This window comes from Pleurodeles waltl, chromosome 6 (assembly GCF_031143425.1).
Source record: "Pleurodeles waltl isolate 20211129_DDA chromosome 6, aPleWal1.hap1.20221129, whole genome shotgun sequence".
Taxonomy (NCBI): Eukaryota; Metazoa; Chordata; class Amphibia; order Caudata; family Salamandridae; genus Pleurodeles; species Pleurodeles waltl.
The window spans coordinates 449,279,935-449,303,023 of record NC_090445.1 but is presented as its reverse complement, the minus strand read 5'-3'; the positions used below and the strand labels follow the sequence as shown (position 1 = coordinate 449,303,023).

The following is a 23,089-nucleotide window of genomic DNA, read 5'->3' as shown; positions in this document are numbered from 1 at the left end:
CCAGAAAGCTCAGTCTCGCAGGACCAAAATAACCGACAGTGGAAAGAGCACTCTTAGCCACTCACAAAGAATTATTTTTAATTTCCAGTCCTGAAGGACCAACTGTTCATATAACTATCTTTTTTAAAATCAAACCACATAAAGCATTTTTGTGTAAAGAGCTAGCTTTCTGACAAATTTGGTGTAATTCTGCTCTGCTTTACACAATGTCATTGCCTCATTTTCGCTATGGAAATTGCATTTTGGGACCCACTCACCCTCTTTTCTCTGCTCCCTCTAGGGGAATCACACGAAACTTTCCAAGAAGGGGCTGAGGTGAATAACCTTTTTGCAAAGTTTTGTCAAACTGCACCAAAGTAATTAACAAAACAAATACACCCTTCTCATCGAAAGTATGACCTAACCATGACATATGTATATGTGTAAAAGCAAGAACGTCGACTTAACAGAATAGAAGCAGTCAGTATGTAGGGCAGAGTTCCACAATCCACCTCTGATGGAGAGGGACGGTTGAAGAACCCATAACGTTTACAAAATTCACGGACAGAAAAGGGTCGACAAAATCATGGACCCCTGCGAATTTACTGTCCCGGGTTGGCCTTATCCTATTGAAGTGCGGTAATTCCTGATTTCCGTACGGCTGAGTCCAACCAAGGCACAGTGGCCAAATGGACGGTGGGTTGGAATGCTACCCAAGCTACTGCCAGTAATTAGACAAACTGCACGCATTACTCCCAACTTTTGTATGTATTCCATATCTAGGGCCATCTCTGAGAAATGATGCAGGGTAATTAAAACTGTCGAGTGTAAAGGGAGCTTCTTTCGTGTAAAATGTACTCCGAGTCCTCTTTGACGAATGTGCCGACACAAAAGGACTTACTGAAGTAGCGAACTTGAAAGCTATAATATAGCTTTTTGTCACCTTTATCCTCTATGACGAGTGAAATTATGGATCAGGGATGCTATCGCCTCGGACTTTAGTTGGCAATCAGCTCAAGCTGACGTGTCGAATATGCAGCTAAAATTTCAAAGACCACCCGTGACCCTCCATGTTGGTGTTTCGGTAACGCTTTCTCAACTTAACTTGTCTATGCGCGCGCTTCTCTGCCCTGTTCCATGGAAGGCGGGAACAACGCGCCCCCTCCTTTTCCCCCTGATAGACAGCTGGCCGCCCGGTCGGAGATTCGAAGCCGCCAATGGGGCGAGGCGCATCTGACTATGCGGTCCAATGATAGCGGAGGGTGAGCACCCTGAGGGGCGGGAGTATTTGCAGTAGCAGCAGGGTTAGATTGAGAAGCTGCAGTTTTCTGTTTGTTTTATTTCCTTCCATTTTACCTCCGGGGGCTTGTAAGAACCAGGGATAGAAAACGCCATCGCCCCCGGTACTTCCCCCAGGACCCACCGTTTTACTGGTAATCTCAGAGTCTTGATTAGCGTCCAGCCGATCGTGCAGGGACTTGCAGCTCCCCAGCCACCGTGAAACCAGCGTGCGCCATGGCAAGGCCCGTCAGGTGAGTCTTTCGCGAGAGTGGAGTATTTTCTCTTGAGTGCTTCGCTACCGGAGGGCCTGTATGTTCGTGATATGATGATGGGTCAGGGCGTGTGTGTGGCTGAGGCCTTGTTAGTTTGGTACTGTCTGGAAGATGAGAGGCCCGAACATTCGAGGCACTGGAACCTATTCACGTATGTCAGTGTGGTTAGGGGTGCGAGGGAGGGGGGGACAACTTTGAGGCCTATCTGAGGGTGCCATGTTGACTTGCTCGAAAGCGAAGCCTAGACTTTTCTGCGGGAGCCTGGGGAGTACATTTGTAGCAGAGTACCTACCTAAATGCGTTTGGAGACTTGAAAACGTCTGGTTGCCAGGCATAGTACTGCGCAAGGTTCGAGCGATGCAAAAGGTTAGTCTTTAGCTTTAAAACCTGTGCCCGGATCCTGCGATAATATTCCATTATAATTAGACACGTGCACCTGGCTTCAAACGTTTACACGCTCGCATGTTTCATGAGCGCAGTCACCTTATCCTCCAACTTTATGGCAGCATTACAACGTTGAATCATGCGGGCTTTTCGCACCCGTTTGATAGTGTATCTATTGGAGCTAGCACTCTCTAGGATGGTCCCGCTCAATTTATAGTCCTTTTGTTCAGGACTACGCGCGCACTGGACCTGCAGACCTCATTTACCTAATGGCCAATAGCCCGGTTAGCTAGGGTGGGCGCGGCCATATCAATTCCTAGGGGCGGAGCCAATACTTTAGCCGGAAGCCGGACACTACTGGTCCCACTTGCAATTGTTATTAGAAAACTCATTAGTGCAGACAGCCTTACATGAACTTGATCTTTGGCAGTGGTGTGTTATTCTCGACTACCTGTCTAGGAGAATGCGACTGGTATATGCCAGTTGGGTGGAAAACGATTCGTATTTAACACGACCATTGGGCGCTTGGAGTAGTTTGAGTTTTTATTTGTTTGTTGTATTTTAAAGCGCGACGCTCACCGAATGCACCTCGGCGCTAAGAATAGTTCGACTAACTACTGGTCTGTGGGCGAGAACAAGGTGTGGTTCTCATGGTGGTCTACTGAGCTAGTTCGCTTTTGACATACACCATGGATACTCAGAAACATGTCCCCAGGAGACACAAATTACTGTCTGTGGCATGCCCGAGGGCCGAACCGTTGCATGCAGGGAAAGTGTCAGGGTGATGTAAGGTGTGCGTGAAGCAGATGCATGGTGTGGACAACAAAGAGACGCAAAGCCATGCTTATTTAGTGGATGCATTGCAAAATGTGAAACCAGAAAACCTGGCTTCAGCCCTAGCTTCTCCATTTTACCAAACTGTCTGATCCTAGGCTATTGGTTAATTTCATTTTGCCTCCTGTTTTTTTCTTTATCACATAAGAGAGACCTTAGAACAGTGGTCTTCGAACTTTTCAATGCCATCCCCCTCCCCCTAATTTTTCACAATTATTCTATTAAATTGGCAATGTTTCAATACATCTACACATATTTATTCATTGTAGTTAAGTCCTGTTACTGTTTTAAAAATGCAATAAAATACATGATGCCAAACAGACTGGTCTGGTCAGGCAGGCTTTACTAACGTGCCCAAATAGTATCCACTGTGTTATTATAAGAAGTGAAGTTTTTGAAGAGTATTTGGAGTCCCTTCCCAATTTTGACACCAACTCTCAGCTTGGATATAAGTGACAACACATGCTAGCGATGGCCGATTACAGTGAAGTTTACTGCTCATTTTTTTCTTCAGCTTAAACAAAGCCCTATTATTGCTTCTCTTGGCCAGAGCCTGGTGCCCTCCCCCCCAAACAGGGATCACTTGTAGCCCCCTCGGGGGACCGCCCTCCAGTTTGAAGACCCCTGTCTGAGAAATGCCAGAGTTCAGGATGTGTGCTGTACAAAACCTTCTCTTGTATTTTATTTAATAATTTATAATGTTTTTCCAGTTCTACAACAACCAAGGCTAAACACAAGGTGCACCTGACAAAATTACTTGCCTCCCGGTTCACTAATTGCATTATTTTACGAATGAGGACAGCATGAATCATGTTTGAAAACTATCACTTCTAAAAAAATAAAACAAAATGCCTCTCAGTGCAGTGATATAATCTGATCTAGTAAGGTAAAATGCTCATGCATGTTAATAAAATACCCTTTTTTTGAAGTTTGCAGAGTTTATCACGTTTTAACATGTTTAATGACAGATGTCTTTAAACTTAAAGGTGTTCATAAAGATAAGTTGTCTGGTCCACTTACTTAATGTGTAAATAAAGTATACCTGTTTCACAGCTTCCTGAATTCCTGCTCTGTTCATCGGGGGCCGCAATTAAAGGTCAAAATTGCACATTTGAAAAACTAACAACCCCATTCTCAAAGAACCTTTGGTGGGCCATGACCTCTCGTCTCTCTTCCGCACAACTCTCCGCTTTTTTCGTTTTATCACTGGGTTCACCTTCATTTTATGTAGAAGCTATTTGGATGCCATGGTTCCAGACTGTCCCTATTTATATCATGGCCTGTTAACATCACATCTGTCATTTTATGCAGCCCACCGTGTTAAGTGCTCTTTATTAGCTCCCACTTGAGCCACTGTAGATCACGTATCCATAAAACAAATTCTGCAGTAAAAAATGGAGTGTGCACTTTTTTTTTTTTTTGGGTAATATCCCCACACCTCAATAACAATCTTGTAAATTGGAGGCTTTGTACATCACACATCTCATTTAGTGGCCAATGTGATAGACCTAACCTGTCATCTGGAACGTCAAGGAGGGGTAATGTTGCATGATAGGCCTTGATGTTTGAGAGTTGTAACTTTGGGCGTATTTGGGCTGACACTGGTATGCACTGGGCTTGTTTGGGCAAACGTTCGAGCAGCTTTGGGCTTGGGACAGGTCTCAAATTCTAGCAGCATTGTCAGTATTCCAGAGCTTCCCCCTGTCGTTGATGATGTACATGGGGAACATCTCTGGCCTTACTCTTGCCACAGTTTTCTATCTATGGCTCTGCGGTTAAGTACATAAATTAGGGAATAGGAAAGATGACCCACATACTCTGAGGGGATAGTCGTATGCTTACAGTGGTTCCTCAGGTCACCCAGTGTCGCCTAATTTCTTATAGACGCTCAGCCTTGGATTCTTCTGCATACTGTGCCTCCTGGGACTTCACCGTAATTTTGCAGCTCTGCCATAAGGAAAGCGATGGGGCTCTGGGAGCTTTCACTAGAATCGCCTCTCCAAAACCCAGTCTTCAGATAATAGTGCAAGCACTATGATAGGGACATCGCTGGTTGAGCCATAGCACTTTCCTCCCACACACCACCCTCCATGTTTCTCCCAGCAATACAAAAAAAACGCTATTATAAATGACTGAATAAATACTATGTGGGCTGAAGAGGTTTGATTAATCCTTAATTGTGGTAGGTACTAAAGAGTCCCAAATATTGTATTCTGGTTTGACTATGCAGTCTTGCAGTTGAAATTATTTATCATGACTGATTTTATCTGTGAAATGTTTGAGGAAATGTTTAACATTGATAGGTCATCTAATTCTTTTAGTTTTGTTACCCACTATTTCATGCAACCTTATATCATTCACTGCAACAGAGATTTCCCTCCAGTAAGCAAATTATAGATCAAGGCAACGAGCCTGGAGTGTCTGCAAGATATACAAGAATGGCTGTTTTTTTTTTTTTTATGACTGCTTTTTGTCCCGGAAATACGTGACTAATTTAGTGACATATCTGTTTTTTATTACATTTTATAAAGCTCATCTAAATCTTGAGACATGATCTTTCCACACTACTACTGATACCAACGCTAATGTGTGAAATAGATTAGTTTGGTGTATATATGTGTTTTTAGAAACCATAATTATGGAAGGGTGATTCATCTACCTAGATTTGGAGGATATTAAAATTCATGTAACCCCACATAATTGAACCCGTATCACCACTTTAATCTTGTATTGTCTCAGTTGTGAGTGCACACCATAATTAAGGCCGCATCTGACTGACGCCTCCAACTTTGCTGTTTAGCTTCTGGCCCTTAGGTTATTCACCTTGTTCTTCTAGGGTGGTATCTCACTAGGCTTTTTAGGGCATTATCTATTGGGTCCCACTTTCTACATAGAAAACCTAGACCTTATTTTTGTTGAGAAATCTGTTCTTAACAATCCTGTCGTAATCCAACCAATGTAAGACTGCCCGTTGGGGACCTCTAAATCTGTTACTCTGGTATTTTGCATTTTATGGGGTGGTTATTGCTTTGGTTAATTTGAAGACATCTCTCCCCAGAACTTCCAGTTGTAACCGGTAATATGTCCCTTCACAGAAATCTCTTTAGCCATTAAACCTATATGTCCAGCACTGCAAGTAAACATGGTGAGATGGAGAGGAAGCTTGCTAAAACTGAAAGCCAAGCTGTTAACTTATTGGTCAGGAAATATAAACGCACATCTTCTGCTGCTTTTGCATCAATTTCTTGACTTGCTCAGCACGTCCAAATAATGGCTTTTTCTTTATTTGTCACCCTATACCAAAACTAAATCCACGCTATAAATTTTGTAGACACAGTAATAGTAGTATTGTGTGCATGTAAAACTTAGAAACCTTTTTCCACTCAACAGGAACAGGAAGGTGGTTGATTACTCGATGTACCAGGATTCTGATGGTAAGTGTTAATGCGAGTCTCAATAGTTGAGGTACATTTATTGTTTTCTTATTTAAGAGCCCAGAAAAGTTCCCTAGACGCATGTTTTGCTATACCCCTCCAATATCTGAATTTGTCATGCCATATGTATGTAATGGATCAATACAGGTGCATGTTGTAGCCAGACGCTATGGTCCTAGCTTGATATTTGACCTGAATTTACCATGTAATATTACAGTGTGTTTTTGCAACAAGACAGAAACGGGTTCAGTATCTGTGACCGTCAGGAATAATGTCCCATGCAATATATTACAATTGAAATCCAACTCGGTCAAGCATAGTCATATATAAACCTGTTTTTAGATGGCCCACAGCATACGTTTTTCTCTAATTATGCAGACGAATTCATTGCCATTTGCAGTGTGCGCCACTTGGCGTTTTCCCCTGTGTGCATATTGGATTTCTAATTTGGATAGTTTGACAGTCTGTTTTCACAGACAATGCTTGTAAAGGCTCTTAATGGAATGTCTTTTCCGCCTCAAGCATTAAAACAAACACTTTTATTCATTTACCTTCCATCGCTCCTGGATTGTAACTCGCCCTCTCTGCCCCTACTATGTAAGCTTCCCTGCATATACTCTGAAATCACAAACGCAAGTTGCATACACTATTGTGCACATTTCTTCCCATCAGCTTGTGTCCAAGCTTGCGCTTAAGAAAATGAATCGAGGTTTTGTTGTCACTCGTAGAAATGCGAAGTGCCCATAGTTTACAGAAACACTTTTCTCAATGTTGTTATCTTTAATCTTGACAACAGATTAATTAGACCTGCCATATCATATTGTGAATGTCCATGGTTTAAGATGACTTTTGTTTTGTAAGATGAGGATACTGCACCACCTGCCAAGAAGGTCAGAGCATCTACCCGGGATTCTAAAATTAAGAAGCGGCCCGTTAAGAACTCAAAGGAGGAAAGGTAGGTGTTCACTTCTTTATATAGTCTTTTATTTGCTTATAGGCATACCGTTGTGGCGGTAAGGAAAGCATGCTGGTAATATGCACAGTACCACTTTTGAGTTGGTTATACACGGATAACAGGAAATGTTCTTCTGATTCCCAGTGAAGGGTCAGAGACCGAGGAAAAAGATTTGAAGTCCAAGGAGGAAGACGATAACTCAGCAGGTACTTCTTAATTTATTTACTCAAAGAAAAGTCAGACCCTCTGTTCTATGCATATATGTGATTTCTCTTATTTTTATTGTTCCTTGTTATTCACAAGACTAAGAATGTGGCCTTATATTATGACTTGCATGTTCTGCGCGCTCTTTCTTGGATGCTCTGTGGAATAGCTTTCCGCGTTTCCTCAGAGCACAGAAGATGCAAGAGAAGCGGTTGTGGGGTTTTGCGCTGTGCACTTATTTACTTCAGTAAACCTTTCACCCATTCGTCAGACGTTGAGAAGCTCACTTCTACACTCCACATATTGGCAATGAGGATGGGATTCGAACCCACGAGTGCATAGCACCCTCTTATTTAGCAAATCTCTTGTCCCTTCGTCTTTCTTGATCAGTACATAGGCTTTCACAGCAATACTTGTGTTTTAGAATTCCTTGTTTCTAGGTCTGCCAGTAACGCTTCTCCAGCTGTTAAGAAGAGTACCTAGTGTGAAGAGCTGTGATGGTAGGGCTGATTGTGTTGGGCTAATCTAGATACGTTAGTATACGTTGATAGTCTTGGCGGTTGGCCTCAGTGAACATCTATTTATGACCTGCCCTGGAAATTAAAATAAACAAAGCAGAGCTTTTGTAGATTCATCCTTGTGTTTTTCTTCCCCCAAAAAAATTGTAGTTACATGTAGCAGTATTCTATTGTAAATGTTTCAAATTTTCACTCATTTAAATTTTGAGGTGGTGACCAATTTCAGCCAACAAATGTAATCAACCAGGTGTTTTTTCTAAACTTGGAAACCCTTAACCAGTAGCATGGTGATTTACAATGAAAGTGGGGATTTGTTTTTTTCATAAGAAAATGTCACCTGCACCATAAAACTCGCTGCTCAAAACCATCTTCTCTTTAACAGGTGATTTTGGCAGTGATGAGGAAGACTTGGCAGGTGATGGGAAAGGTGACAGCGACTATGAAAGCCCCAAGAAGGTTAAAACAAAAGAAAAGAAAGTTAAACCTGAAAAAGTAAAGAAACCTGTCTCCAAGACTAAGAAAAAGGCTGACACAGGTGAGCACGTAGTCTCAAGAGGTTATGTATACAGTGTATGTGGAGGGCACAATATTAATTAAACATCCACTATCCTTGATTTCGTTTTTTTCTATTTTGGGGGGGGGGGGTCCTAATTTTTATTAGACCTTATGGGCTCTTCTTTTATTTATTTTTACTCCAGAAGACAGCGATGAGGATACGGATCGGAAAATAGTGCGCCAGCAGCGTCAGGCTGCTTCCAAAGCAGTTTCCAAGCAGCGGGAGATGCTAATTGATGATGCAGGAAGTGAAGAGAAGGAAGATGAAGATGAAGCCCAGCTCCTGGACAGTGAGTTAAAAATGCTAAATACCTTTATGAACAATGTTGGAGTACGAGGCAACTTTTGTCCAAGTGATCTAAGCCATTGGTGCTCTTGTAAGCTTCTCTGTATTGCTTATTTTGTCAAACTTTTGTTTTCATCATAAGAACACTTCCCCGATCAGGAGCATTAGCAAATTTTGAGCTTGCATCATATCCAGTGAAAGACTTAAAGTACTTTCCCTGAAAACATAGGTTCTTTTTTCTTTAACTAGCATTTGTGTGCCTTCTGACCATGGTTTTCTTCTCTTGCATCTTTCTTTGCTTACAGAGGAGTCTGGCAGTGATGATGACTTCATGATTGAGGATGATGATGACAGTGATTATGGGGGATCCAAGAAGAGGAGTAAGAAAGTGGTGAGGCGGCCTAAACAAGAGCGGAAGGAGAAGAAGTTGCCGAAACCTCGGCTAAAAGCCACTGGTAAGAGTGCCTTGGCGAGCCCGAGTTTTCCCATTCGGGTGGAAAAGTTGGATGGCGGTTTGTTTCGGCCCATTAAGGTTCTTTTGCAGGAAGCACTTTAACAGCACCTCTTGAAAATATTTGTTCCGTTTGTCAGATTGTTTAAATTTGATGATTTTATGACATTAAGTATGCCAACTAATTTTTCTAGATTTATGTTGGTGATAAATAGTTAACTTGCAAATAAGTTTATTAATTCCACCATTAATTATAAAAGGCACAATCGGCAGGAGAGATACACGGGTTAGAATCGCGGTGCCACTTACCTAATACTAATCATTCATGGGGTGAGTTTTCTTCTAAATCTCCTGAAATTGATTTATAACCTTTTTGTAGAATTCAGTTTACAGTTTGTTTTAATTTACTGGACTTAGAGGGACTACACCACCTGGAATGCTCTGGGCCCCGGGAAGCTGTTGTGACAATTGTCCTCACCTGTGCCCTGCATAGTGCTATAAAGCACGTCTTCCTGTCCCGCAGTGTAGGTTTCTGGACTTTGTAGAAGGGGATACACCATCCAGAGTGCTCAGTTCCCCAGGAGACGGTCCTGACAGTTGCCCTCATCTGTGCCTGGCATAGCTCTATTAAATGCGTTTTCCGTTCTGCAGTGCTGGACGCATCTGGGTGAAAACCAGGTCAAAAGCTGGCATGTCTGGGCTGGGCCAGCCCTTGGTTCTTTGTTACTTGCTTTTTCTTGCCCTGGATGTCATAGGACTCTCATCATGGGGGCAAGACTGCTGGATTCGGGCGGCAGCACCACTGTGTGTGGAAACTGAGGGGGTCATTATGGCTTAGGCGGACAGAAAATCCCCTCCGCTAAAGTCCAGTCAGGTTGCCACCAGTGTGGTCACCTTCCCGCTGACCCAGCAGGAAATGACCTATAACATTGACGCCGGCTCATAATAGAGCTGGCGGCTATGCTGTGGTGCATAGGGTGCAATAGCACCCGTTGCGATGTTCACTGTCTGCAAAGCAGGCAGTGAACTTTGAGGTGGGGCTGGCCAGGGGGGCCCCTGCACTGTCCATGCCAAGTGCATGGGTAGTGCAGGGGCCCCCTGCACCTCGTCTCTGCCAGCAGTTACATGGCGGTGCTAGCACCATGTAACTACTGGCGGAGAAGGGGGTCGTAATCCCCAGGGCAGCACTGCTTACAGCGCAGCCCTGGTGAATTAGGACTGCCAGTCTCTCCTTTGGAGGAAAACTAGCAGTGCTGGCGGTCCGACCGTGGAGCTAACGTCACGGTTGTGATGTGGCAGTTGGACCGCCACATTGATGGCCATCCGACCACGACCCTGGGGGCTGGTGGTGGGAGGGGGGGTGTCTTAATGAGGCCCTCAGTGCTTTCCCACACCTTCTGCTAACTTTTGGCCTAACCCTTTCAGCTAGCTAGTAGCACCTCACCAAAACATAGAAGTAAAGGTGAGCCGCCTGACACTGATTTCTCAGGGAAGTTGCAGTGGAACAGATCATGCCCCCTTTCTCTCAGTTGCACAAGTCTCTTACATGCAAAGACAAACAGAAGCAGAATTTGGTTCAATATATATCTATTGGAGCAACTGCATTCTACTTAGAAGCGTAGATTGCGATTCTTAGGACGATAAAACAAAATACAACCCTATTATTGGGACAAAAAATGAGAATCCGATTAAAAAGTCCGAACATTTTGTCACACTAGTGAATCTAAAATCCTTACTTGCACATCTAAAAACTACATGAGAGCAATAGCAGTGTTAGCTCTAATATGCCCATATGTAGTCCCTGCAAAGAAGACCCATCCTTAAGCCTGGAAAATAAGCAGGGGGTTGCCTGTTGGTCTGCTGGCGGTCTTCCTAGGTGGTCGGAGTGACGAGGCCAAGTGTAGCTGAGCGGCGAAAACATGGTGCAGCATAAATTGCGTGACTGGCTGGAATGTTCCTCTCTAACTAGTAAGTGGCAGTCTCTTGTTTTATGATAAAACGTGCTGTTGTTCTAAGAACTGCCCTGACGTGATAAACCGTCTTTCCTGTTAAGGGTAGATATTGTACCAGCAATACGCCGTAAACAATCATGCACAATTTCACACAGTCTTTGACTGAGCATAAGGTGAAATGTTGTGCAAAAAACCAATACATTTTGCATGGAAGGGCAGCTGATAAACATAATAAAACATCACCACGAAAACAAAGCTTTTGCTAAAATAATAAAAGCAATAAATGAAATGAATCTGGGTAAGAGGGCACAGGCTTAGAACTAAATTAAAAGTGCCCACGCAAAACGCTAAAATAACCCCACTACAGGGTATGTGCCAGATTGAGGTTGGCATTTTTTCTTTTCATTTTCTTTCGTTTCATCTAAACATCTTACTATGGTAAAAAAGGGACCCCCCCCCCTCTGCCCGCCGGAAATCCGGAGACAAGGGTCTCAGTCATGTTGTCCCAGTCACCTCATATCTTTTATCGGCGTTGGGTGCAATCTCTGCAAAATTGGAGATGGTGGAAAGCAGCATAGACCCAATTCAAGTAAATGGTAACCAACTACCATCCAGGACCTTCTTCAGACAAAGCTGCGCTGGGTATCTCCTCGAAACATCTTGGTTGCAATTCAGAAACTGCTTTAAACTCGCGCCCTGTGATTCTAATAGAGGGTGTTGTGGTTGTTCATAATCCCAGTGCTGTGAATGAATCTTCCATGAACACCCCTATTATTAACCCAAATACCACTTCTTCACAGGCTTCAAAGCCTGTACCGGCTAAGAGGAAAAGATGTAATAACATGGCAGTTAGGAGCAGTCGGTGCAAAAAAAAGCCCTGTATAAAACCAGCAGACCCTCCCTGTTCTCCCCCCTCACCCCCCCCCCCCCCCCCTCCCTCCCTCCAATAACAACTCCATCACCAGCATACATATTATAGCAGCACTACTGGAGGTATGCAAACGTTTTTTTGCCTACTTGGATACCCACCCCGCCGGATTATATGTCATATAATATCATATTCAAAGGTGTGCTGTGTACCCTGTCTGTGCCCGTGGGAGGACACGAGGATTGGCAAGGTTAAAAGAAAAAAAAAAGTTTTAGTTTTCCATTGGTGCCATTGAAACGCAGGTTGGCCAACTAACTTGGCGGAGGAAATCATTATGGTCAGGAGGCTAGGCTCCATAAGGAATTCTACAAACACCTCCAGAGGTGATTGTGTGGTGATTAAACTTTCAAAATCCTCACCTGATCAGCCAATTGTTACAGTCTGGATCACCATGTGAAAGGCCCTGGTTCGAGCCATGCATTACCATTAGGTTTGTTCTATCTACCGCCCTCATTTGAATCATTGGCCCGGAGGCCATCTGGTGGGGGACCTGTTCCCTCCTTTACGCATGTGAACCTCTTTGCCGCTCATCAAATTGGCTGGATGAGCCTGATTAAGGGCTCTGACGTTGTTTGTTGCCAAAAGACTTTGGCCCTGGAGAACTTTTATACTGGTGGGTACCAGTCTTATTGTTCGCCTGCTATACCATCTGCTTCAGGTGGATCTAAGGCGGGGGGGGGGGGGGGTGTTTTGGAGTTCTGATCTTGAGGAATGGTCTACTAAAAGATGAAATTATTACATGTACTTAATGTTTTCAAATTTAGCGTTTGGTAATCCCGAGGATTTTGGATGTTTTATTAATTTTTATTTTTCTATCTTTATTAACCATCCTATTGATTTGATAAGGTAGTTGGAAAAATCTATATCTGTCTATCTTTCGAGGCATCCCACTTGGGGGTAGGTGAGGTGGGGGGCGGGGCAGGCATTCTTAGGATGGGTGATATTAACATCGCTACCTGTCCCCTTTCAGGTGCGTGAAGTCTCTGATTTGTTAGATGAAAATTTGACCGATTTCTTAAACACTCTGTATGTGGACGCCCTAAATCAGAGCGTAATAAAGTTGAACTTATTTTTTTAGTTCCAACTTTTTCAAACATAGCGATTTTATCTTGTCAGCCTATACTGGTAAAGGAAAGAGCTCAATAGTTGACTTTATTTTGTTTTCGCCCCATAATGTTGTGTTCATTCAGGACTCTTATTGCTCCTCCACCTTACATGATCATAATCCAAGGTTTTAGTTCTATTATGCTCCTCTCTTAAGGTGCAAAAACACTGTTGTTCCTTTGACCTACAGTTTTCTAAAGTAAGGGTATCTGTCTTAGATGGGACAAAGCAGCACATAGTACATTTTTGGAAAAGCTAATCTCCGAGAAATACGAGGACATTTTGACTTGTCTGTCTGATGAAGTCAGTGATGTAGGGGTCGTTGAGAGCTTTCATGGCATTTGTAAACATGCCTCCAGCCCGTTGGTCTTCCAACCGAAGTCTGTAGACCCACACGCTTTTTGCTCCACTGTTTTAAAATAGTTAAAAGAGGCCCTAAAAATGTCTCCACATAATAAGGCACAAGTCATATTGCTTAGGGCATCGTATAAAGCCACGGGTGAGGCTAGGAAAAACGAGGTTAGGAAACGGACTTGAGATTACCTACAAGCGGCTTCTACCCTTGGGGTACTAGGGCCTTCTGGGAAGTTATGAACATGTGTTCTCTGAAGACAATCAGCCTAGATTATAATGTCATGTCCCCGCAGACAAATGGGTTGATCACTTTTCAGAAATCTTCAGTGATGATACGTGTCCGCAGATCTTAGTAGAGGTTTCACCACTGTCCCCAGACAAAACCCCTGCCCTAAATAATACTATTGATGTTAGTAAGGTAACCAGAGTTATTTAAAGATTGTTGGAAAATCGCCCTCTCTGAAGTGTCACCCCAAACATTTTGCCCTCCTCCTCCTCTTTTTCTGACCTCATTTTTGTTGGCTTTTGGACTCTGAACGCTTTACCACTCTTAACCAATGCTAAAGTGTATGTACTCTCCGTAAACATGGTAACATTGGCTCATATCTAATTTGCATATTTAATTTACTTGTAGGTCCCTAGTAAAGTGCACTACATGTGCCCAGTGCCTGTAAATTAAATTCTACTAGTGGGCCTGCAGCATGATTGTGCCACCCACATAAGTGGCCCTTTAACCATGTCTCTGGCCTACCATTACAAGGCCCGTGTGTGTGCGCAATTTCACCTCCACCTTGGCTTGGCATTTAAAACTACTTGCCAAGCCTTGAACTCCCCTTTTTCCACATATGTCACCCCTAAGCAAGGCCACAGGCAACCCATAAGGCAGGGTGCTATGTAAGTAAAAGACAGGGCATGTAGTTATGTGTTTTACATGTCCTGGCAGTGAAAAACTCACATTCGTTCCTCACAACTGAGACTTGCTCCTCTCACAGGCCAGCATTAGAACTGCCTTTATATACTTTTAAATGATGGATTATGATCTGAAAGGAGTAGGCCAGTCATGTTTAGTATGGCCGGAATGGTAATAGAAAATCTTGCTTACTGGAACAGTTTGATTTAACATTACTATTTTAGAAATTCCACTTTTAGAAAGTGGCCATTTCTTTGTGCTTACTGCCATCTGTGCCTTACAGCCTGTCTCCAATCCACGTCTGGCCTGTGCTGGTTGACAGCCCCCTAGTGCATTCCACCCAGACAGCCATAAACACAGGACATTCGGTCACATCTGCATACTGATTGGGTCTCCCTGGGGAGGAAGGGTGGAGGGGTTCACTTACATGTAAAATGCCTGTGGCCTGACCCGACACAAAGGACTGGTAACCCTCCACAGGGATTCTGGCAGACAGGGCTGGGTTGAAAGGGGAATTTGTGCACTCAAACCTCTTTGAAGTTTCCTAGAGTCCTTGTGACTCTGTGACCGGCCCGCACTCCCCCGTGAGTGGCGTCCGCCTGTTGCGCACAAATGTATTGATGTCGTAATAACCCCAGTTGGAGCATTTATGTTTCTAAGCGCTATAATAGGATTTAAGCTTGCAAAATTCATAACTTTACTTCTGTACATTGGATTCTTGTTATTTTGGTCTTATTTTATTCCAATAAATATGATCTATTTTCCTAAACTGGTGTGGAGTACCTGTGGTGCTTTCACTGTGTTACTGTATGAGTTGGTGCACAAAGACTTAACACATTGCCTTCTAAAGTAAGCCTGCCTTCTCTGTGCCAAGCTACAGGATAATTTGGATTGTGTTGTGACTTACCCTGACTAGGATTGTGGTCCCTACTTCGACAGGGTAGATACCTCTTCCAACTAGAGACCCAATTTCTAACAAAATCATCTGCCTTTAAGGCGCCTGGCCCAGATGGGGTCCATATTGATGTTTATAAACAGAACCCCTCTTTCTGGGCTGCTCTGTTTACAGACATTTTCGTAATGCAGTAAGAGGAGAGATTACCAACTCCTGGAGAGACTATTTTGGTTTCCGTTATTTAAAAAAGTCAACAGAAGTCAGCCCTTTTGTTACAGATCTATTTCCTTCCTGGATTCTTCTATTAAGATCCTGGGGAGGGTCATTATCCAATTTTTGGAGAATTGGGCTGCCAACAGCAAGATTTTGGGGGGAGGAGGGGTCAAATATGGCTTCTGTCCGGGAGTCTGCACAGTTGAACAATCACTGAACCTCCTTTTGATTTTGAGGAAATATGTCTAGGCTAAGGGTGGGGCACTGCATATGGCCTTCATGGATCTTTTGAGCACTTTTGATCTGGTGGATACGGGTAAGTTATGGTAATTGATTTGGAAAAGCAGGGATTGTCCCGCTTTGAAAGACCTGTTAAACCGACTGGACTGGTGAACTAAGGCTCAGGTTCGCTATGGCACAAATGGTGAATGCATCCCCTATTTTTATTTCGGAAAGGGCGTAAGACAGGGTTGTATTTTAGCTCCCTTTTTATTTCTCATTTATACTCATGCCCTTGAGAAGGAGCTGATGATAAGAGGAATACGATCTGCCTAGATTTGGGAATTGCATTTTCCCTGTATTGCTTTACGCGTACAACGTGGTCCTAATTGCCCGCACTGCTAATAGTCTCCAGTAATTACTTGATATTTTTTATGATTTTAGGGGGAAGCTGAAGTTGTAAAGCAACCATCAGAAATCCACATAGGTGGCCTCAAAAATACCCTCTCATAACATAGCGAGGGTTCCCATATCTTTAGTACATAACTGTCATTACCTGGGGGTTTTGCTGTCTAGCGACCAGAGTTGGGACACACTTTTGAGACGGAGAGCTTGTAAATTTGAAGGTGCAATAGCTGCTATTTTTTGTTTTCCAAGAGACTCAGACATAAGCTGATTTAAAGAAACTACTACCCTATATAAGAGCAATGTCTGTCTCTGCAGACATAAGGGGCTGGTGTTTAGAGCTACATCACTCCTGGTTGTCTCCAAATGTTTGAAAACACATATGGGCTACTTGCAACCCCTAGGAGCACTGCTAGCCTTATTACTCATCTGGAAGTTGGCCTCTCCTTTTTTCAGGATAAAGTTCAGGTTGCCCCACTCTCACAAGGTCTGGCTTTCACCTTATACACCCTTTACACAAATGGTCATTAAAGACTGTTTAAGGCAAGATCACATGGCATCTAACCAATGTCTGTATGTCCCCGGGTTTTCAGAGTTTTTCTTTTTATCAAATGATATTACTGGCAGTACGAAAAATATGTTGAAATCCCTATATCTTAGTACAGTTTCCTGGTATTTAGATTTAAAACGGGTGGAAGGTGTGGAACCCAGCTCTTATGGATTACAAATTCTCAACGTAGATTTATCTGACATGCTTCAGATTAAGCGCCCTGCAATTTCTAGTATCCCATCCACATCAGGGTACCTGGTTTTCCTCTCTACCACCATGTCCCTGTGATTGTACTTCCAAAGAATCATTGGCATATTTTATGTTGTTGTGTTTTTTTTTTATTATGTTTGGTTTTTATACCAGGCCGAGGGCACATTTTTTACATCCCCTGCTGTGCAACTTTGGGTATAGTTATTTTACTGTTTGCATTCAGCGTCTTCAACTATTAGAGTCTGAACTCTGTTATACATCTGTTTTTTAAGTTTCTTTTTTTTCATGTCCAGCCCTCAGTATCAGAAAATATCTTGACTATATCGGCGTATGACATCAAAGTTTTATTCTGTGAATATTCGTTTTATATGAAGTTCATTTCAAATGGTTACTGCTGAACTTTATAGAAAGTGTGCCCATGGTCGTAAGGCTGAATTATGTTTTTGTTTATAAATTGTATTTGATCATGTTTTATTCTTTCAGTAGTATGTATGTATTTTCGTATTTGTTTCTTCCTTTTTATGGCTTTCTGCCGAATATAAATTCTTTGACTGGCATTTTTTTTATCGCTTATTTTATTTCAGAGAAAACATAACCTTTTCAGTACACCTAAAAAGGATACTATAAAATGGTAAAGTCAACGGTTCCAAAACTAGTCTAATGTTGCCCCAACCTAGTTTCCCCACTTTCGGATACTGAATCACTTCTCTTTCCAATTGTCAAACCCCATTAGTTATTCAAAGGCCGTTGTTCATTACGTTCCTATCTTAAGTTAATATACCTGCTGAACTTCTGCAGCCTTCCCAGCGATTTTAATGTTCCTTATTAAGTGTTTAAGTAAGAGAAGGAATTATTCAAACATAATGTACGAGGGAGAGTACTGCTGTGGAGTCGCAGTGAGAGGTAGGTTTTTGTTTTGCTCCGCTCCTCTTGCTGCCGTCCTTCCAATACACATTTTACAGCTGTGTATTAATAAATCATAACTGTAAATGTTTACGAACTAACTGTAGTGCTGAGCGTAGTGCAAGTATGGCATTTTAGGCAAAAGGGGGGAAGGATATTTTTTATAATAAACGTGGCCATTTGGAGCAGGGCTGTGTGCCCCTTCTCGTGTGTCACCAGAGTTGAGGTAACTACCCCTACCATGATATATACCGTTCATTTGTGTTTACCAAATTACCATCTTGCCTTAGCAACCAGCCATGAAACCTGTTAGGGCAGTGGATATAATGTTAAATTAGTGATTTCTGTCACAGCGGTTTTTAATGCTTCATATTGAGGGGGTCCTAGCATAGAGAGGAATAAATCAAGCATGTGGATCTATTGAGACTGCTGGTTTAATGCAGTTAAAGGTAAGGATTGTGTTTTTACAGCACTCGACCTGCTCCTGTCCTTGTGTACCCGCATTTTACAACTGTGTATTATTAGGTCATAACTTTAAATTGTGACCAATTAACTACAGTGCCAAGCGTAGAGCTAGTATGACCTTTTTAAGCAAAAAAAAAAAAAAGGAGAAAACTATAATGAATGTGGCCACGGAAGCAAGGAATGTGTGCCCCTTCTCTTTTGTCACCAGTTAAGACAGGAATGTAGCATCCAGCTCTTCTGCAATATCTACCTCCTATGTGTGCTAACCAGATTACTATTCTGCCCGGGCACAAATCAACAGCCCGATTTGGCCATTTATTTATTTTTGTTAGATGTTCGCACTGGTCCAGTATTGAAACAGTCTATTTAGCGCTATATCACCTCTTAGGATTGGTTTCCCCAACTTTAACACTGTGACCTTATTGCCCTCCTCCCTCGCTCAAGCAACCACTACCCTTTACCCATACTGCAGTTGAATACCATCAAATCTAATTGTAAATAGGTGCTAATTAACAATCTGCGATTAGTATGGCATGGAGGTCGATTTCTGGTCTTGGGTATAACTTTCCAAGTGTGTCCCTCACAGAATGCAGCTTGATTCGATGTTGGTGTAGTTGAGGATCAGACGTAATTTGTCAGGAAGGGGAGGGGAAATCCAGAAACTGAATTGCTTCTTATATTCTCTGTTGGCATGTGTTATAAGTAGCCAGTAACCAGCACAGTGGTGTTCTTTTAAGAGCCAAAACATTGCATGTTTGGGCTGATTTGGGTATGTGTTTAGAATTCGTAATGAGTGCACTTGTAAAGCGCTGGGCAGTGCTGTTATGAGCACATTGACACAAGAATGTATGGCATGTTTTTCTAAAATATATATTTTTTTAAAATAAGACATTATAGTTGACTGCTACTGCTGCCCCCATGAAAGCCATTCAAAGTACACATGAGTTTTGTTTGCTGCGAGTCCCATGTTCGTAGTAGAACTTTTGGAGCATCTCAAGGAAAGAAACTGACAGTGTAGGGAAAAACAGAAACAGTAAACGTCAGTCATTACATAGGGTTTTGGATTTGAATGTTTGAGAATCCAAAGACCCCCCCAATTAAAGATCCAATCTGCTTAGATAGACCCCTAGATCTGCACAAAGATCTCTTTTATATTTCTACTAATTCCCTCTGCTCAGTAGAGAAGGAACCAGGTGATTTAAAGAGTAAGGCTTGGCTCCAAAATCAAACAGCTACACCACTTACTTTGCTTCACATGCATATTTGCTATGCTTTATACTTCTACGCCCTTCTTTCCTGGCAATTAGAGCATGCTACAGACTACCCTACTAGGATGTAAAAATTGTATTTAGGTTTATTAACCTTCGTTTATCGTCTGTAATCTACTTTTATTGTGGGCATTTTACCTTCTTTTTCTTAGCTTGGGATAAGTTTGATTGGGTTTGATGTGACCTGGATATGTGCCTTCACCAACTTGCCTTGGATGTAGGAGAATGGCAGTAATTGACAGTAGGGTAAACTACTAGTATTTTTTTACATTGAGGTCTATTTTTTTATTTTTACTCTTTATTCCTAGTGACACCCAGTCCAGTGAAAAGCAAAGTGAAAGCACGCCCAGCGCCTGCTCCCAAGGCTACAAAAGAGAAGTCTCCTCCTCCGAAAGATGAAGAGGAGGATGAACCAGAGGATGAAGAGGAAGAAGAAGAAGATGAAGAACCAGAAAGCCCACAACCAGAAAAGAAGAAAGCTGTAAGCCCCTTAGAAAAAAAGAAGTCTGTCGACCCTCCAGCAGAGAAATCCGGAGATGAAGAGGAAGGCTCAGAAGAAGAGCCCCCATCGGCTGAAGATTAAGAAGCCACATTGAGCAACAGATAGGGGTTTTATATATTAAAAAGAAAAAAAGAAAAAAAAATATCGGAGGGGAAATGATGATTTGGCTTTGACTTGACATTTGGGCTTTAAATGCTTATCTTTTCTTGTATATTTTTTTTTATTTTAATAAAAGGACTATTCAAGTAGTGGAATGATGCCATTGGTCATTTACTGATGGCTGTCATTGCTTCTCTCGATGGCCAATTAAAGCCTTTTAAATGTCTGGTTTAGATTGCTTATTTGTTGTTATATATTTTTTGTGCTAAAGATACTTGGGCAGACTATTGGAAGGCTATTATTTTCCATCATACATAAAGTGCAAGTTGAGAGGCGGTTTATAATGAATTGCGGTTTGACTTGTAAATTTCAAGAGAATTCTTTAGACGTTCTTGATAAAGATTCCGTTTGCTTCCTTTGGACAAATGTGTGCTGACTCATGAGATGTTGCCTTTTGAGGTTTCTGCTTGCTGTTTTTGACTTTTTGGGGTGACCTCAATAAAGGTAACGATTTAGTCCAGTCTCAATTGTAAAACCGAATAACCATCCCCACACCCCTCCTTTTGAGCCTGTTCCTTGTTTTCTACTTCAGTTCCAAAGGAAACATGCGCTTGTAACGGGACTACCAATGTTTCCATCCTTTTTCAGTATATAAAAAAACTGCTACTGTAACACTTAGCACGAAATTTTCTTTTGAAGTCTGTGGAGTGGTGTTACATTTTCAGGTTAATATACATTAGTTTTTCTTGTATGAATAACCTGTTTCCATGCAGCGCCTGTGTACATAAAACTGAATTGTTATTTAGGCACATGGTAAAAACTGAATTTGTGAAAAAGGTTGCATAGCTTTGATAATAGTTGGTCAGGAAACTCCTCGGTTAGTCAGTGCCATCTGTGTGGCCACTTTCTGTTTTGTTTTTCTTGTTGGTGGGGGGAGGAGGGTGGGTTACGAGTTTGGATTCTCTGATCTCAGCTCAGAACTATAACTGATCATATCTTATTTTTTGTTGTATTTATCTACTTTTTAATTTGGGGACGGGGAGAAGTGATGGAAATGTACTTGTAGTTCTTTGGACTTGCTTATGTTTGAAATGGGCCTTGATTTCCAGGCTACAATTTATGGAGTGTGCTCAAACGGAATTTATTTTTGTAACCAGTGTGTACATTAGGGAGGGGAGATTTAGCATGAAGCACAAACTTAATCATGGAATGATTATTAAGGATTTCTTTAATCTGTCATTGATCAAGTTTACTAGCTACAGATTATTCAAAGCCTTAATTGTTTGTTAGAAGCTACTCTGTAACCTGATTTAAACCTATTGAAGCAGACCATGTTAGTTTAACTTTGCAAATCATACGTCTCTTACAATACCCGAGGGTGTGTGACATTGTTGTGTTTGTGTTTGCAGTTACAAGGCAAAAAATGGCCCATTCGGAGTGAATAGGCAAGCGTTATGAATATGTGATTTGGAAGATGTTGGATTTTTCTATTTAGTGTAAGAAATCATTTTGGGGTATTACTATCGAGCCAGCCCTCTTACCGCCCCCCCCCCACCCCCTTCCCCCCCCAAAAAAAGATGACGGCCTCTCTGTTAGTGGTGGTTTGAGTACTTGTAAACCATTTTAGGTTTTTGAATACGGTTATGTACATTGCTCTTCAAAACTGCTTAGTGAGAGACTGAATCAGACAGGCAATTTTCCAGTTTATAACTAGTCTCTGGCTTTGGGTGGCATTCTGGATGTGTTCTCTAGATGCTCCAACTCTGATTAGCTGTCTGAAAAAAAGTGACTTGCCTTTTCTGTGGTGATGTTAATCTGTAACACATGCAATTCTGTGCTTCCTGGGGAGAGGTTTAGTTGTTGACTTGGAGAAGTGGTTGTGAGTAACTATACACTCTCTAACTGTTATCTGTCTGCACTAGCTACAATTATTGCTTTATCTTCTGAACAGAGGCATAGTTATTGAAGAGATGCAATATGTATTCCTAGAAACCTCTTGGTTTCATGAGTGATCCCTCTAATGTTACACATTTAGGTGTGAGATAGGCTTGAGGCTGGGCCTGTGATCAAGCTGGAACAATTACTAGCTTTGGGATTCCTTGCCCCGCTTTCTGTGAGGGACTGTCCATTGACTGGTCTGCTTTTTTTGGTTTAATATTTTAAACATTATTTGTGCGGGTGGCAGTGGAAGTGTTTGAAGTCTGGGGTCGGGCAGGATAACTGGGGATACCTTGGCAGTGCTGAAATCTGGACGCATGGTACTAGGAGATCAGGTGCAATGTCATGTTTTTATTTAAAAAAAAAAAAAGACTATATATACATGCAAAAATATCCTAGATGGGGATAAAGTAAATCAGAGTTATGTTGGCCAAGTTTGTAATATTTTAGGATGCAGCCCTTGCATTTACTTTGAAATTTGTGTGCTTGTCTTTGTGATAGTTTTACTTTTCACATTCTGCGGTCTGTACCTGCAAAGAAAATAAAATTGCTTTGCTTTTATTGAAGCGTTTTTAAGGCCATGTATCAGCCCCAGAGCTTCTGTTTTATGTATGTGTATCCTTTGCTTGTATTTTGTATTAAAAAGAAAAGAGAATTGTTTTTGTCATGACTCCTATCTTTGGTATAGGGAAGCATTGGCTAGGAGAGTGATCAATAGAAAAGGCCTTGCTCTTTTGCCTTTGTGAGACATTTTGAGTGCTTGGCTGTTGCTGACAGCTGTCCTGCCCAACTTGTTTGATGGCACATAGCTGCAATAGTCAAATTTCCAGGTGGGGCTAAATGGTGAGCTAGAAACTCAAGCAAGACATGCAAATGGGAAACTTAAAAGTAAAAAAAAAGTCTGTGTAGAGTTCAAGTCTTCCTATTGTGTGAATTTGTTACTATAGTGGAACAGTCTTTGGACATTTTTTTATCAATGGGTCTTCAGTAATACTAGTTAATATTGAATTTCTGAACTATT

General features: G+C 42.0%; 1 protein-coding gene across 2 annotated transcripts; it reads left to right on the top strand.

Annotated features, from left to right (window-relative positions):
- The first annotated feature begins 1,229 nt into the window (after window positions 1-1,229).
- On the top strand, window positions 1,230-22,723 carry NUCKS1 (nuclear casein kinase and cyclin dependent kinase substrate 1). Of its 2 annotated transcripts, none has more exons than XM_069238563.1 (8): window positions 1,230-1,511; window positions 6,141-6,184; window positions 7,046-7,139; window positions 7,284-7,345; window positions 8,244-8,396; window positions 8,563-8,706; window positions 9,008-9,157; window positions 19,838-22,723. In XM_069238563.1, exons 1-8 carry the CDS (start codon window positions 1,495-1,497, stop codon window positions 20,110-20,112), a joined length of 939 nt encoding a protein of 312 aa, XP_069094664.1. In that variant the 5' UTR covers window positions 1,230-1,494; the 3' UTR covers window positions 20,113-22,723. The 2 variants fall into 2 exon arrangements, with proteins under 2 accessions (XP_069094664.1, XP_069094663.1); XM_069238562.1 differs by having other exon boundaries at window positions 1,238-1,511; window positions 8,560-8,706.
- The last annotated feature ends 366 nt before the right edge of the window (window positions 22,724-23,089 follow it).

Bases quoted from the DNA above. Each gene is read 5' to 3' on its own strand.
- NUCKS1 (XM_069238562.1), top strand. The intron at 7,140-7,283 runs GTAGGTGTTCAC...TCTGATTCCCAG, and splicing joins AAGAACTCAAAGGAGGAAAG to TGAAGGGTCAGAGACCGAGG. The intron at 9,158-19,837 runs GTAAGAGTGCCT...CTTTATTCCTAG, and splicing joins ACCTCGGCTAAAAGCCACTG to TGACACCCAGTCCAGTGAAA.